General features: G+C 41.9%; 1 protein-coding gene across 4 annotated transcripts in view; it reads right to left on the reverse strand.

Annotated features, from left to right (window-relative positions):
* The window catches only part of col12a1a (collagen, type XII, alpha 1a), a 57568-nt gene that overhangs the window by 16739 nt on the left and 28125 nt on the right, over positions 1 to 12704 (reverse strand). For all 4 annotated transcript variants that reach the window (XM_031288586.2, XM_031288584.2, XM_031288585.2 and 1 more), the window contains 20 exons: positions 12346 to 12485; positions 9791 to 9920; positions 9482 to 9621; positions 9225 to 9354; positions 7288 to 7430; positions 5418 to 5547; positions 5098 to 5240; positions 4767 to 4896; positions 4024 to 4143; positions 3729 to 3875; positions 3448 to 3564; positions 3170 to 3322; positions 2904 to 2978; positions 2661 to 2800; positions 2408 to 2531; positions 2153 to 2296; positions 1745 to 1909; positions 1438 to 1476; positions 1159 to 1297; positions 271 to 413 (listed from right to left, as the gene is read on the reverse strand). In XM_031288586.2, the coding sequence (XP_031144446.1) occupies positions 271 to 413; positions 1159 to 1297; positions 1438 to 1476; positions 1745 to 1909; positions 2153 to 2296; positions 2408 to 2531; positions 2661 to 2800; positions 2904 to 2978; positions 3170 to 3322; positions 3448 to 3564; positions 3729 to 3875; positions 4024 to 4143; positions 4767 to 4896; positions 5098 to 5240; positions 5418 to 5547; positions 7288 to 7430; positions 9225 to 9354; positions 9482 to 9621; positions 9791 to 9920; positions 12346 to 12485 (2592 nt within the window). The remainder of the gene's footprint in view (positions 1 to 270; positions 414 to 1158; positions 1298 to 1437; positions 1477 to 1744; positions 1910 to 2152; positions 2297 to 2407; positions 2532 to 2660; positions 2801 to 2903; positions 2979 to 3169; positions 3323 to 3447; positions 3565 to 3728; positions 3876 to 4023; positions 4144 to 4766; positions 4897 to 5097; positions 5241 to 5417; positions 5548 to 7287; positions 7431 to 9224; positions 9355 to 9481; positions 9622 to 9790; positions 9921 to 12345; positions 12486 to 12704) is intronic.

Raw genomic sequence — 12704 nt, forward strand, 5'->3', positions numbered from 1 at the left:
TTCTATTAGAGAATAAAAAGGTCGAGACAAATCCAAAATCAGAATGTAATTCAGGGCAGTGGTTATATTTACTTCAATGCTTCCAATGCCTTATTTACCACCTATCGTATCTGACAAAGATTAATTAGTTTTGGCTGCCTGTAAATTAGGTAACAGAGAGAAAGAAAGCAGCCTAAGTTGTTAATAATGAGTTTACAGCTGTGTGTATGTTGGGTAAGGTACAGCAGCTTCCCCCTCCAGCTGAGGGCCACAAGAGGATGTGAGGCTTACGGTTGACGGTGACCCCGACCTCAGGGTTGTTGTTTTTGTCTGCAATCTGCCAGATATCAAAGGGTTCAGAGCCTGTGTCGGGCAGCAAGCGGAAGAGCAGGATGATGGTGTAGGATGGGGGAAGACCCTCTGGATGGATCTCCCTGTTAGCATTAAAAACATACATTGTGATGAGTCATGAGTCAGAGCTGTGCCCTCATCACACTAGCAGTCAGAATATCAATGTTAAAAATGAATACCAAGACCATTTAGTCTTGCTACAATGATACAGCACCCATTCTGTCACATCGGCTACAGAACCTGTAAATGATTGCCAGTTTTTCCCCTGGCCTTGCAGAAATTGCCCACATATTGAAAATATTTTCTGTCCCCTCTCCTTTACTGCAGTTTGAAGTGTTTCCATTTGTGCACATTATGGCAATGGCTGCGCCCAGGCACACAAAGTATGCATCATTATAAACATATTAACTAAGTATGCTGAAGACATTTGGATACTTCTTCCGTTCTAAAATTGCCTAACACCAATTAATTGAGGCCCGATAAAGGGATAAAGCTCTTGACTCAGGGGTGATTAGTTTGCTCCCAGCATGACATTGGTGGGAGGAGGGCCTGGTCCAGGAACTTTATAATTCTATGACCATGTTTTGTTGTTGCTGCTAGCACCTTATATTCCACAAGCTGCAACAAATAGGGCTGTGGGCTCATTGCCAAAGGGCACTGGGGAAACCCCTATGACTACAGAGGCTATTGAACATCATTATAAATAATGGCCGTGGGCTGGGCATGATTATAGTTCACAGGAGATAAGTCCAATAGGCTGGGAAAATGCACATAGTGAGACTCACACTTCCTCTGTTTGACACATAAAAATACAATGTAGTCTCTTACTTGGTGGGCTGGTTTAGGAAGGAATCCTTGTGCAGCCTGTAGGCAATGTAGCTGTTGAAAGAGCCCGTCTCCATGGACACACCGTTTATGCCAGCGAATGTCCGGTCTGTGATATTGAAAGCTTCCAGCATCCTGAAGCCTGAAAGGGATATAAACAGGAGATGTGTTGAGAGCATAGAAATAGCGAAACCTTCTTATAGCATAGCATAATAGCTAATGAGAACAAGCTCTGGAGGGATTAGTTCATGGGCAAGGTCTAAGGTGATTCTGAATGCTTACCAGGTGTTGTAAACCCATTGATGTAGATCAGAGGGCAAGCTGAAACAGGACAACAATTTGTAAAGGGTTGGAACAACAGATTAATGCTTAAAGAAAGTGATTAATGTCTGTTTGTACATTTCCTGGCAAAAGATCAGCTGAAATGTGCGGCAATGGGTGAGCTTCCTGTTACCTCTGCAGGTGCACTAATCAACCACAACAGAAGTTACAAAAAAGTAAAATAAATAAATGAATACAAAAATAAGTCTTGGAATTCAGAATTACTTAACTATAATGTGGCTTTGTGATATATTAATGTCTGCCTTACTGGAAGTGGCTGTTTCACAGATGAAGGTGATCAGGTTGTCCTGGATCTTGGCAAAAGCGTCATAGTCGTCCACCACAAACACATGTCTCTCACTGGGCTTGCTGCCAATAATTCTCAACTCTGTCATGTCCACATCAGCCACTCCAACCACAAACACACTGTAGCCTGTGGGGGCAAAAACACAAAGACAATTGTTAAGCTTCCAATAACTAGGGGCAGTTTTATCAGTGCAGGGGTTATTAAATTACAGTTTATTAAATCAGCCATAAAACTGTGGCTCTCTTGAAGGAAATCGAAGTTTGGGAGCAAACATGAAAATGGATAATTCAAAACAGCTCTCCTACATACAGTATGGACTGTACATACAATGCACACCAAAATGACAATGATTAATAATGCCACACATACCAGAATGCTGCAGTTTTTCTGCACTCTTCTTGACTTCATCCTGGGAGCGTCCATCTGTTACCACCACCAGCACCTTCGGGACGTTCCTCCTCATGCCACTGTCTGAGGTGAACACCTTCTCATAAACATGCTTCAGAGCAACGCCTGGATAAAGGAGGAGGATGAGAAGAAGGGGAGAGGACAAAGAACATTAAATCTGAAGAATTCATCTTCTTTTTAACACTTTGTTTGCTAAAATGCCACTCAGTGGTGTACCTGTCTTGGTGTTGCCTCCTCTGTAGCGCACAGTCTGCAAAGCTGATATCACTATGCCCTTGTCGTGGTAGGTGTTCAGCTTGAACTCTGTCTTGGCGTCATCACTGAACTGCACAAATGAAACCTGTTCAAAGAAAACAAAAAATGATAAGAGAGTGATAATGACAAAATACCTTTTTCAAAACATTGCATAAGGTCAGTTTGTCTGTACAGAGAAATAATAATGAAAGGCAGCACCACGATTTATGCTGACCTGCATGCCATCAGGGCTGATGACATCAAAGGCTCCAGTCATGCTCTTGACAAACTGGATGACCTTGTTGAAGCTATCATCTCCAATACTCCAGGAACCATCAATGAGGAAGACCAGGTCTGCCTTGGCACCTTTGCACACTGTGGCGCATGTAAAATGATGTTAATGTAAAGCCTTAATGTCAGCTAAACCATAAGAATTATTGTTTCAGTACACAGATGCAAATGATAACGCTCCCCTCACCATCTAGTGCAGGGGGGAATGGTGCTGGAGGAGGGGGGGTGGGAGGCTCGGTTGGCACCTCGGTTGGTTTGGGCACTGCAAGAACAAAACAGAAACACATGGACAACATTTGAATGGTCATACTACACTGTGGCTGGTGGGGGGAATATTTGTGTAACGCAAAATAAATTGGAGGTTCCAGTAGCTTTTACCAATAGGCTTAATAATGTGACAGCACTGTCCTCTCACACATTAGCATTAAACTGGCGTAGAGGGTGTCATCTTACATGTCCTCTCCTTTACTTTGACTCCAGGTCCCTCCAGGTTGGGAGTTTGGGTGTACACTGTGGCATCGTAGAGAGAGTCAGGGGTCAAGCCATCAAAGCAGTGACTACTCTCCGAGCCTCTGACTGTGATCTCCTGAGCTCCACTCTTGGAGGCTAGCGGAGAGGAAAGAAAGAAAGAAGAGAATACAGATTAGACAGATTCAGGTTGCAGTAATCTAACAAATTCAAAGTCTACGTCAACAAGGCCTTTATAGTGCGTAATTGAGTAAAGCACTTACGGTCAATAGGATTGACTTTAAGTCTGTAGGAGGTGGCTGCTCTGTGAGGGGTCCATCGGATGCAGAAGGACTCATAGCCAACATTGTAGGTGGTGAGGTCTGTCACATTCAGGTACACTAAAGGAAAGCAGTATTCTTAGTATTCTAAGTATTCTTAATAGCTGTATTCTTTCACAAAACCTATTTTCAAGATAATTAATTGGCAGTTAAAACTAGAGTCATCCATTTAATTTTGTGCAGATAAACCTGTCAACTAATAATTAATACCATCATCAGCTTACATGTAGTGCCTTGTCCAATTAGAGGCGCGCTGAGGCCTGTGTCGTACTGTGCCAGCACCTTTAGGTCATAGGTGGTTCCAGGTTTCAGGTTATGCAGTTGGTGGGAGGTCACGTCTCCAGCAAACACCTCCAAGGACTCATCAGAGCCTGAAAGGAGACATAAACATAAAATGTCTCCATGTGTTTATATTAAAAAGAAAGTCCCTCTGATTTTATAAATGTTACTTGATGAACCATTAAAACATATTTTCTCAGTAACTAACATATTTATTCCCATAACAACCTGTCCATGTACCTTCAGGCTGGTAGATAATCTTGTATCCGTTAACCCTGGAGGGGGCGGGGTCCCAGGACACTCTGAAGCGGGTGTACCATTCATCAGAAACAAGAAGGTTCCTGGGGCCGAGCATACCCACTGTAGGAAACAAGATTGGACAGCACAGTCAACACAGGCTTCTTTTCATTGCAATGGGATGGAATTTCAGTGTGTTCCACATTGTCAGCACAGTAATTACTGTATTATAGCTTATTGCTCATAATGACTTTTAAATTATGGTTGAAATATCTTAACATGATCAAGGTGATGATAAATCAACCATATCAGAGTGATCACAAAAACAAAAAAAAGCAGCTGCCTCAAGGAGCGGAGTGGCATTACAATATGTAATAGAGCTTCTTTTGTTTGAAAGGCAAAATTAGGCAGACACTGGCCAGCACTGGAAGCATGAGATCTCTCTCACTGGAGCACAGCCAGTTAATTATTATCTGGCAAAGGCTCTTGGTGTGTTTGGCCTTCATGAAAAGTCAAGAATTTCACTTCACTTCACTCCTCTTTTGTGCAATTGTTAAGGATCCTAATCATTGGATCAGTCTATACAGATTTTCTGCTGTGGATTCCTCACTCTGGTGTGTGCATGTGTGTGTGCAGTACTGCATGATATCCTTAATACTTGTCTGTCAATTTGCTTAGTTGCAGGTCCTTAAATGATCTCTGCATTAGTTGAAACACATAGAACACACTGATTAAATAGTTCATACCTGTGCGTCCATCTCCTTCCAGTTGTCCTCCTGCTCCATCCGCATACAAGGCAGTCACTCTGATGTTATAAGGAGTGTCTGGATCCAGGTTCTGTAGAATCACATTGTTTCTGTTTCCTGGTACTACAGTCTGTAAGACATATCACATAAATAAAAGGATTAATATAAGAACAAATCAAGAGCATATTAGGGATATATTTGAATTAATTACTCAGAAGAGTTGTTTATCACTTAGGACTATAGGCAAAAAATGGATAATTGCCACTCTAAAAAGAGAATTTATTAAACCATAAGCAACAGTGGAATTATGTGGAATTATAAACATGCTTACAAATTCCTCGATGGGGTCTCCTGTGGTCTGGGCATAGGTGATGCGGTATTGCGTGACAGGACCTTCGGCATGTTCCCAGCTCACAGAGAGAGTACTGGTGGTGGGGTCATATACACGCATGTTCCTTGGGCCACTGCGGGGCACTGAGCGAAGAAACGTGAAAAAGCGTTTGTGGTTTGTACTAAAAAAATGTAATTGTTGATCACTGAAATACTTATACTAGATCTATACTTGCACTCTAAAAAGCATGATACATAAGGTCCTTAGATTGTTTTTTCTACTCAAGGATGGTCTTTAAACACACTGGCCCGGGTTCTTACATGTCTTTCCGTTGTCACTGATAGTGGGTCCTTCACCGTCACTATACAGGGCAACCACTCCAACATTGTAATCTGTCTCTGGGAGCAGCTGCTGCAGCAGGGCCGTGGTGGTGGTCCCTGGTACCAAAATCTGCATAGAGAAACCGAGCATGTCAGGAATAGACACTTTTGAAGCGTTTCAGTGCAGTATGTGTAAACTTAAGACCTAAACCTATAAGTAAAATAAAACAGAGATAATAGCAAATGTGTTTATTTTCTAAGAAACCTGAGCAATTTGTGTAGGGGTGCACAAGACCTTTCCCCTCTCCTGACAGCTGCTTGTGTCGTACACTCCCTCTGACACTCAACAGCCCCTTGATGTCAGCACTAAGTGAAAGGAAGACCCTAATAATCCTTTGATGTGTGACAGCTGGCAACGCTATTTAGTCTGACACTGACAACAGCTGATTATATACTGTAGGGGCCACCTCCTCCCCACTCTCTGTGGGTTAGTTATACCTCTTTCACACCAATGGCCACAGTGGGACCAGGGTTATCTGACCTATGTTCAACCTTCTTTCGTCAATTCAAACCAAGTCAGTCAACACCTGTTGATCCCTGGTCATGACAATTCAGATACGACCTGGGTCACAACCGGGGAGCAATGCATAGCGTGTGCAAATCCCATTGAAATCACCCCACGTCGATCAAGGTGGGTTAACCCTTTCGAACACTAAGTCAACCCTTCTTGAAGCCTCGATGTGAAAGGGGTTTTCGTTGGACAGAGTAAGGTCAGCACTCCTTGAGGGCTGGTGATAACCTCTGTGAGTGAATGAGGAAGGGGGGGAGGGACGAACACTTGTGTGCGATGGAAATGGAGAAAGTGCGTGGTGAAGTTACATGAGAGAGAGAACGCACCATGTGAGTGTTAGACCAGTAACTGGGTTGGTGAATCTGCTTAAAATCGTTTCATGGCACATTTGAATGCAACAATATCCTGTTGTCTACAGACAGCTCCCATCTGTCCTGGTCTGAAATTTACTGAAGTGCTTGAGACTCTCCGTATAACAAATAACATCACAGGCGACATCGGTAAAGCTGGTAATTCATGCTACAAATCTCCAGCTGGTGTTAAATTTGATGGTGGCAGCTGAAAAAGGCCACATTGCTGCACATCATTGGTTTCAGTGATGGAAAAAAGGCCTGAGCCTGCCATAAATGTGCACCTCTCTATCAATAAACCGGAATATGCCTCACTCTTCAAAGACCATGTTATTAGGATCTCAGTAAATAAACTGTTCTCAATAGTCCAATCTTTCTGGCAGATGCTGGAGAGAGCTAATGGCCCCATGTCAAAGTAATACTTCAAAAGTTGCTTGTGGATTATTTTTAGCTACCCAGAAATCCTGAAAATGTGGGCACACTGGTGCCAGATGCCACATATCGTGTCAAGAACGGGAGTTGCAATTTAATGAACGCTGACTTGGTTAAAATCTTTAGCAGTGCGTAAAAGAGAAGAACTCAGCAGGCAGTAACTGCACACATGCATGCATACAGTACAAACACTCACATATAGACCATTTGGTGAACAGACTAATGGATGAGGCTGCTTTGATTCCTAATCACATTTGGTTTAACAGTAAACTGGTAGATAGATAGATATTTTAATTGGTTGTTGCTTGGGCAACATGTGCTCACACCTCCACCCTGGTGTGCTCTAATTCTTCTCTTTCTTATCAAACCCTCAGTGTTTGTGTGTGTATAATGCATGATTTAAGGACTGATGGGCTGTGATAAGACAATACAAATGTAGTTGTAGTTATAGGTGTAAATGTCTTTTATGCATATGTGCCATACTATACTTCTTCCCACACAGTGGATGAAAACTCACCGACTCAGAGGGCCTGGCGCCAGTCAGAGGAGCATAGACCACCCGGTACTGCTGGACTGGGCCTGTGGCAGCCTCCCAGCGAACATTCAGAGTGTTGGTAGTAGGGTTGAAAACCTGGATGTTCCTGACAGGGCTACGCTCCACTGCCAAGTCAGGAATGTTTGGATGCAAGACGATATTTAAAGATGAGGAAGTGAAAGGTTAGGTGAGGATTAGGGTTAAAGTAAAGCAAAAAAAAGATTACACAGTGGAAAGAAGATTAATGAGAGGAACGTTAGACAAAGAGGAAAGAGTGATGGCAGGGTGAGGTTGAAGATCAGCAAATCAAGTGGTTTTGTAAAGATTGGGAAGATAGATTGCGAGAGGGGATGACATAAGGAAGAGGAGACAAAACAGATTGTTTAGGTCAAGTAATCATAATTGGGGAATGGACATATTTCAGTAAATTTGATGCAAAAACCATCAATTACACACACATTCTCCCTTTGTCTCATTTAACCCAACATGGTCTAGATTAGTTTTTGAATAGCCAGAACAATCCGTCTACATGAGAACACTTCAATGAAATGGGACAATACTGGCCAGCAACCAACGGAGACAAGTTTAAGACATTATTTAGCAATACTGCTATCAACAGGACACTTCCTTTCAGTGCCCTGAAGGTTAATGAAAAGGATACACAAGTGTATCGCAGCCCTGTGTGAAGCTTGCCTTCTAAAACACCAAAGCAGATGTTTAGAAGCTTTGTGCCGCTGCCTATTAAACCCCATAAATGCAGGGGAAAAACGCAGTGAGTGAGCTTCCGTACTTTAAAGTTACACAAACCAAAGCCTGTTGCCCAGAAAGCTGCTTAAGGCACAATTAACAGTCAGCGGCTTGCAAAGTTAGCTCAAATAGTGAGGTGCAGAACCTTCCTTAAACTGCATGAAAAGGGGAGAATAAATAAAGGCACTGCAGTTTGAATGGAGATGACAATAAATTTGTTAGAGGCAACAAAGCTGTAAAAGGTTTTGTAGCAGTATGATCTGATATACTATACTGTATAAGAGTTTGGTTAACATTTCTAGGAAAAAAAGCCACAGAACATGAAGGACCATTGCTTCAGAAGGGAAAATGGGGGTAACGGTAGCAGGCATGGAGCATGACCTTATCCAAGTGAGTTGCGAGCCATAAAACATATAATGCTCTCCATTCATTTCTAACCCCCGTTTCTGTTGCTTTTTCCCAAAGGAGAGCCAATTACTCAATATATCCCCTCCCCCATTACCCAGCCTAACCATTATCCCTTACCACTGCCCTTCATTCCACCCTATAAATGGACAATATTACGGTAAAGAGAGGATACACCATTATAATGCTGCCAACCCGGAAGAATTCCTTCCTACGCAATCACCCCGCAAAATGCTGACTCATTCCCAGCAGAGATTGTTGGTTTGAAATTGTTGGAAAAAATGGAAAAATCTGTGTTCTTCAATGAATTTCAAACTAAGCTGACTGAGCTTAATACTGTCATGTTATGTTATGTCTTATGTTACATTTTACATGTAAGGTGTGAATTAAGTGTGAAAATAATTCACCTCTTGAGAACCAAATGGCATTTGATCGGTTTGGCTTGGCTCACAGCTTGTGAAAAGAATTGGATGATCTGAAACAAATCAGTTATAAATGGCTGCCTCTTGGAATGTTCCTGACACACAGTAACAGCCAGCAACTGAGGCCAGTAAGTTCATTCTGGATGTACATGATTGGATTTCTTGAAATCCCACTGCCGTCGTGCAGTTTGTCATTCTCAAAGGTCCTCTTCTCAGGCTGCATGGGCTATTATAAACCCTGAAAGCTGTCTTCCAAGGATGTCACCACTGCTCCTAAATATTTCTACATGGATCACCATTGCAACTTGTGGCCGACACCAATGATTATATGCATGCAGTGCTTACAGGTTTTGCCATTCTCAGACATGCGTTGTCCCTCTCCAGTGGAGTAGACCGGAACCACAGTTGCTGTGTAGACAGTATCAGACTGAAGGTTCTTCAGCACAGTGTTGTAGGTGCTGCCTGATACCTGGACCTGGGCAGAAGTATAATAAGACATACATCAGGTTGTGCTCTGGCCTACAGGTATGACCGTATTGTGATTATAGAAGAGAAGCACATTTATACATTGTCTAATGCTCTAGAACTATTTTCTAGATTACCATCTCTTCTTCTCCTCCAGCTGCAGGGACATAGAAGATCCTATACTGACGCACGTTGCCCTCCGCAGCCTCCCACAGGACATTCAAGGTGCTGGTAGTGGGGTCAGTGACCCGCAGGTTCCTAACACCGCCCAAAGGCTCTGGGGTAAAATAAAAGTATGAGAGTTGAACTGTCATACCCAAACAGTGTCTGTAAGCTGTAATGCTCTGGGAGAATTTCCATGAGTGTGCTACTACAACTGTATTAATCATAAGGTGTCATTGCTTTCACTTGTCATTTGGGAGCAACCAAAGAGAAGCACAACTCACTGGTCTTTCCAAGGCCGTTCAGTTCCATGCTGATTCCTTTGGCGTAGACCGCCACCACGGTGATGGAGTATTCAGTGTCAGGGGTCAGCTTTGGAAGCAGGACAGTAGTTTTCTTCCCTCCAATCTGGGTCTAGTTGGGGAAGAATACATGTTAGCTTCCTTGGTTTATATCTTTTTTTTTGTATATCTGTATGACTTTGTTAAAGCTGTCACTGATGCTGTCAAATGTTTTTTTTAACCATTTTTAGGCCTTTATTTGACAGGAGAGCTTAGACTCCAAAGATGAGAGAGAGGGGGAATGACATGCAGCAAAGGGTCGCCTTGAATTGAACCCGTGGCCGCTGCGGCGAGGACAAAGCCTTTGTACATGGGGCGCACGCTCTACCAGGTAAGCTTACTAGGCACCCTGTAGACGTGATTAATTTAGCCAGTCAAACAATGGTTTACTAGTTTAGTTGGTTACAGTAAAATGCAACTAGGCTCTTCATTCTCTTTTAAATGCATCTGCATTTTCTACAAAATGCATCTGTCTTGCTATAGCTTTCAATAGCCTTTAGCAACTCCAGTATACACTAAGGGAAAAGGTATTTGATCTGTTTATTGGATGGGTTAAAGAGTTTAACAACTCTCCATGGGTGCCTTAAATTGATGTCAATAATTTGATGGAAGGAATTCTACCTGAAAACTACAAGACCGTCAACATTTCAGAAGAGGAATGGTTCTGAGTCTGTTTGGACTTGATTAATACACAGCACACTGGCCAAGGTAAATCTGTACACTGATGGCTGAAACAGTCGGATGTCTTGTCGTAACAGTCGTGACTGGTGATGAATTTACTACATTTCTCTGGCTGTGTGTTTCCATTTGGATTTGTGTATGATATTGTAGGCACCTGTGCGTTTACGTCCTCTACTCCTCTGTGGATTTCTTTAATCACTTAAAGCTCTGTCTCTCGACCAACTGGCTGAATCATTTTTTCTTTTATCAGCAAAGAAAAAAAGGAAAACAAACAGAAGGAAGTTTTATAATTTGGCACTGCAGTTGTTTTCTTGTACACAAGTACAAAATGTGTGTCAGACATTTCCGAAAACAGACTTGTTGTCCCAGACGAAATAATGCAAAACTCTCTTGGTTAGCTATACTTGTTGAAATCCTGACAGGGAACCAAGACAACTTGGCTGATGCTAGCTTGTTAGCTTCCAGTTTTCCATCAACCTTTCAGTGAGATATCACTCAGGCAATATAAAGTACTAAAGAGGAAAACATTCCACCTTGTGTTAAAAGGGAAAGTAATGGTCAACCAAGTACCTACGTAACACCAGCTGAGTCGTGCCTGAATTCTGCACAAAACCTCTGTATGACACATGTTGAATGTCATCTGACCTTATTAAAATAGGTGAAAGAACAGAAACCAATAGTCAGATTTGTGAGCACAGCAACTTTGTGCAGCACTTAGAACACACAAACTACTTTATAATATAAGACACCCATGGGCACAGTATTCTCTCATTACAACATACACACACACACACACACACACACTCACACAAAACTTGCAGATGGCCAAATAGCACAGACTGCATGTGAACCAGCAAATTACCCCATATAATAGAGCTGTTAAATTATCAGCCCTAAACATGTGTCAACTTTTTTCAACGTCTAAATTTGATCTCTCTTAAGCAACTTCTCACAACCCATAAATGCCAAGTAGTGTGGATAAAATATATTTTACCAAAGTTGTCTGGAATATCTAACATTGATTTAAGGGGTTGTTTCACAGCTTATCTGCGTGCCTATTAGTCTGTAGTCTGGTGTATGGGCTTGTGCAATAAGCACCATTTAGCACACTTGCTTTTAAGTCTTGCTTATGTAAGCAAAGAGAATGTCTGACAGCAAATTGAAACCAAAATATTCAAGTGTCATCCAAAAAGTCTTTTGCACATTCAGTAAGGCAGCCAAAAAATGCATGACCAGTGGGAGACTGTCTGCAGTGTCAGGAAATATTGAGAAAAACTAGGAAGGGTTTTGTCCACATTAATGCTGTCTTATCTAAACAACAGATTAAGAGATTTGACTTAGGATAAACTAAAATAATGCAATAGCAGTGGCAGAGTTTAAGCTGTGCACATATGTTTCTTGTAGTCAAATACGCTCTGGAGGAAGAAGCAAATCCAGTGATTGAGTTAAAGCTCAAGGAGCCATGAAAGGCAGTTTGCGTGGCTAAGTAATGCTAGACTGAAGACCAGTAAAGAAGGCAAGGATAAGACAAGGAGTAAGTAGCTAATATTTAAATGCCTAGTATTGCTGATACTGCTGTATTTCCTTTTACAGATTATTCAGTTTAAATTATAACTTGTGTTTCTCCTTTGCCATTAAACTACCAGAGCATGTCTCCCTTTGAGAAATGCTTGTTTTACTAAACCCTCAACCTGCTCTTGTGCTGGTGTTTAGAAATTCTACATAAACCTTATAAATTAATACTATATGTCCTACGTTCATTTTATATAAACATGATGGCTACACGAAGCAGTGTGTTGGTCTGTTGTGTGACTTACAGTCTGGCTCTTGCCGCCAGCTGTGGGGACGTAAGTGATCTTGTAGTTCTGGACGCGGCCTGGAGCTGGATCCCACCTAGCATTTAGAGTGGTGGTGGTTTCGTTGAACACAACCAAGTTGGTGGGAGGCCCATTAGGTACTGGAAAATGCACGCACATGCACATATAGAAATTACAACCATGTCAATATGTATATCCGTTATATGTAGTAAAAGCACTTTTTCCAGTGGATTTCTTTGAAAATATCATTTAAAGACACACATCCTTGATACGTTGGTCAGCTTATGTTAAAATGTCTACTCTGTCTTGAATGTCTTGAAATGCTCATTTTTCATCAAATATTAGTTCATTTACATCTA

This window comes from Sander lucioperca, chromosome 18 (genome assembly GCF_008315115.2).
Source record: "Sander lucioperca isolate FBNREF2018 chromosome 18, SLUC_FBN_1.2, whole genome shotgun sequence".
Taxonomy (NCBI): Eukaryota; Metazoa; Chordata; class Actinopteri; order Perciformes; family Percidae; genus Sander; species Sander lucioperca.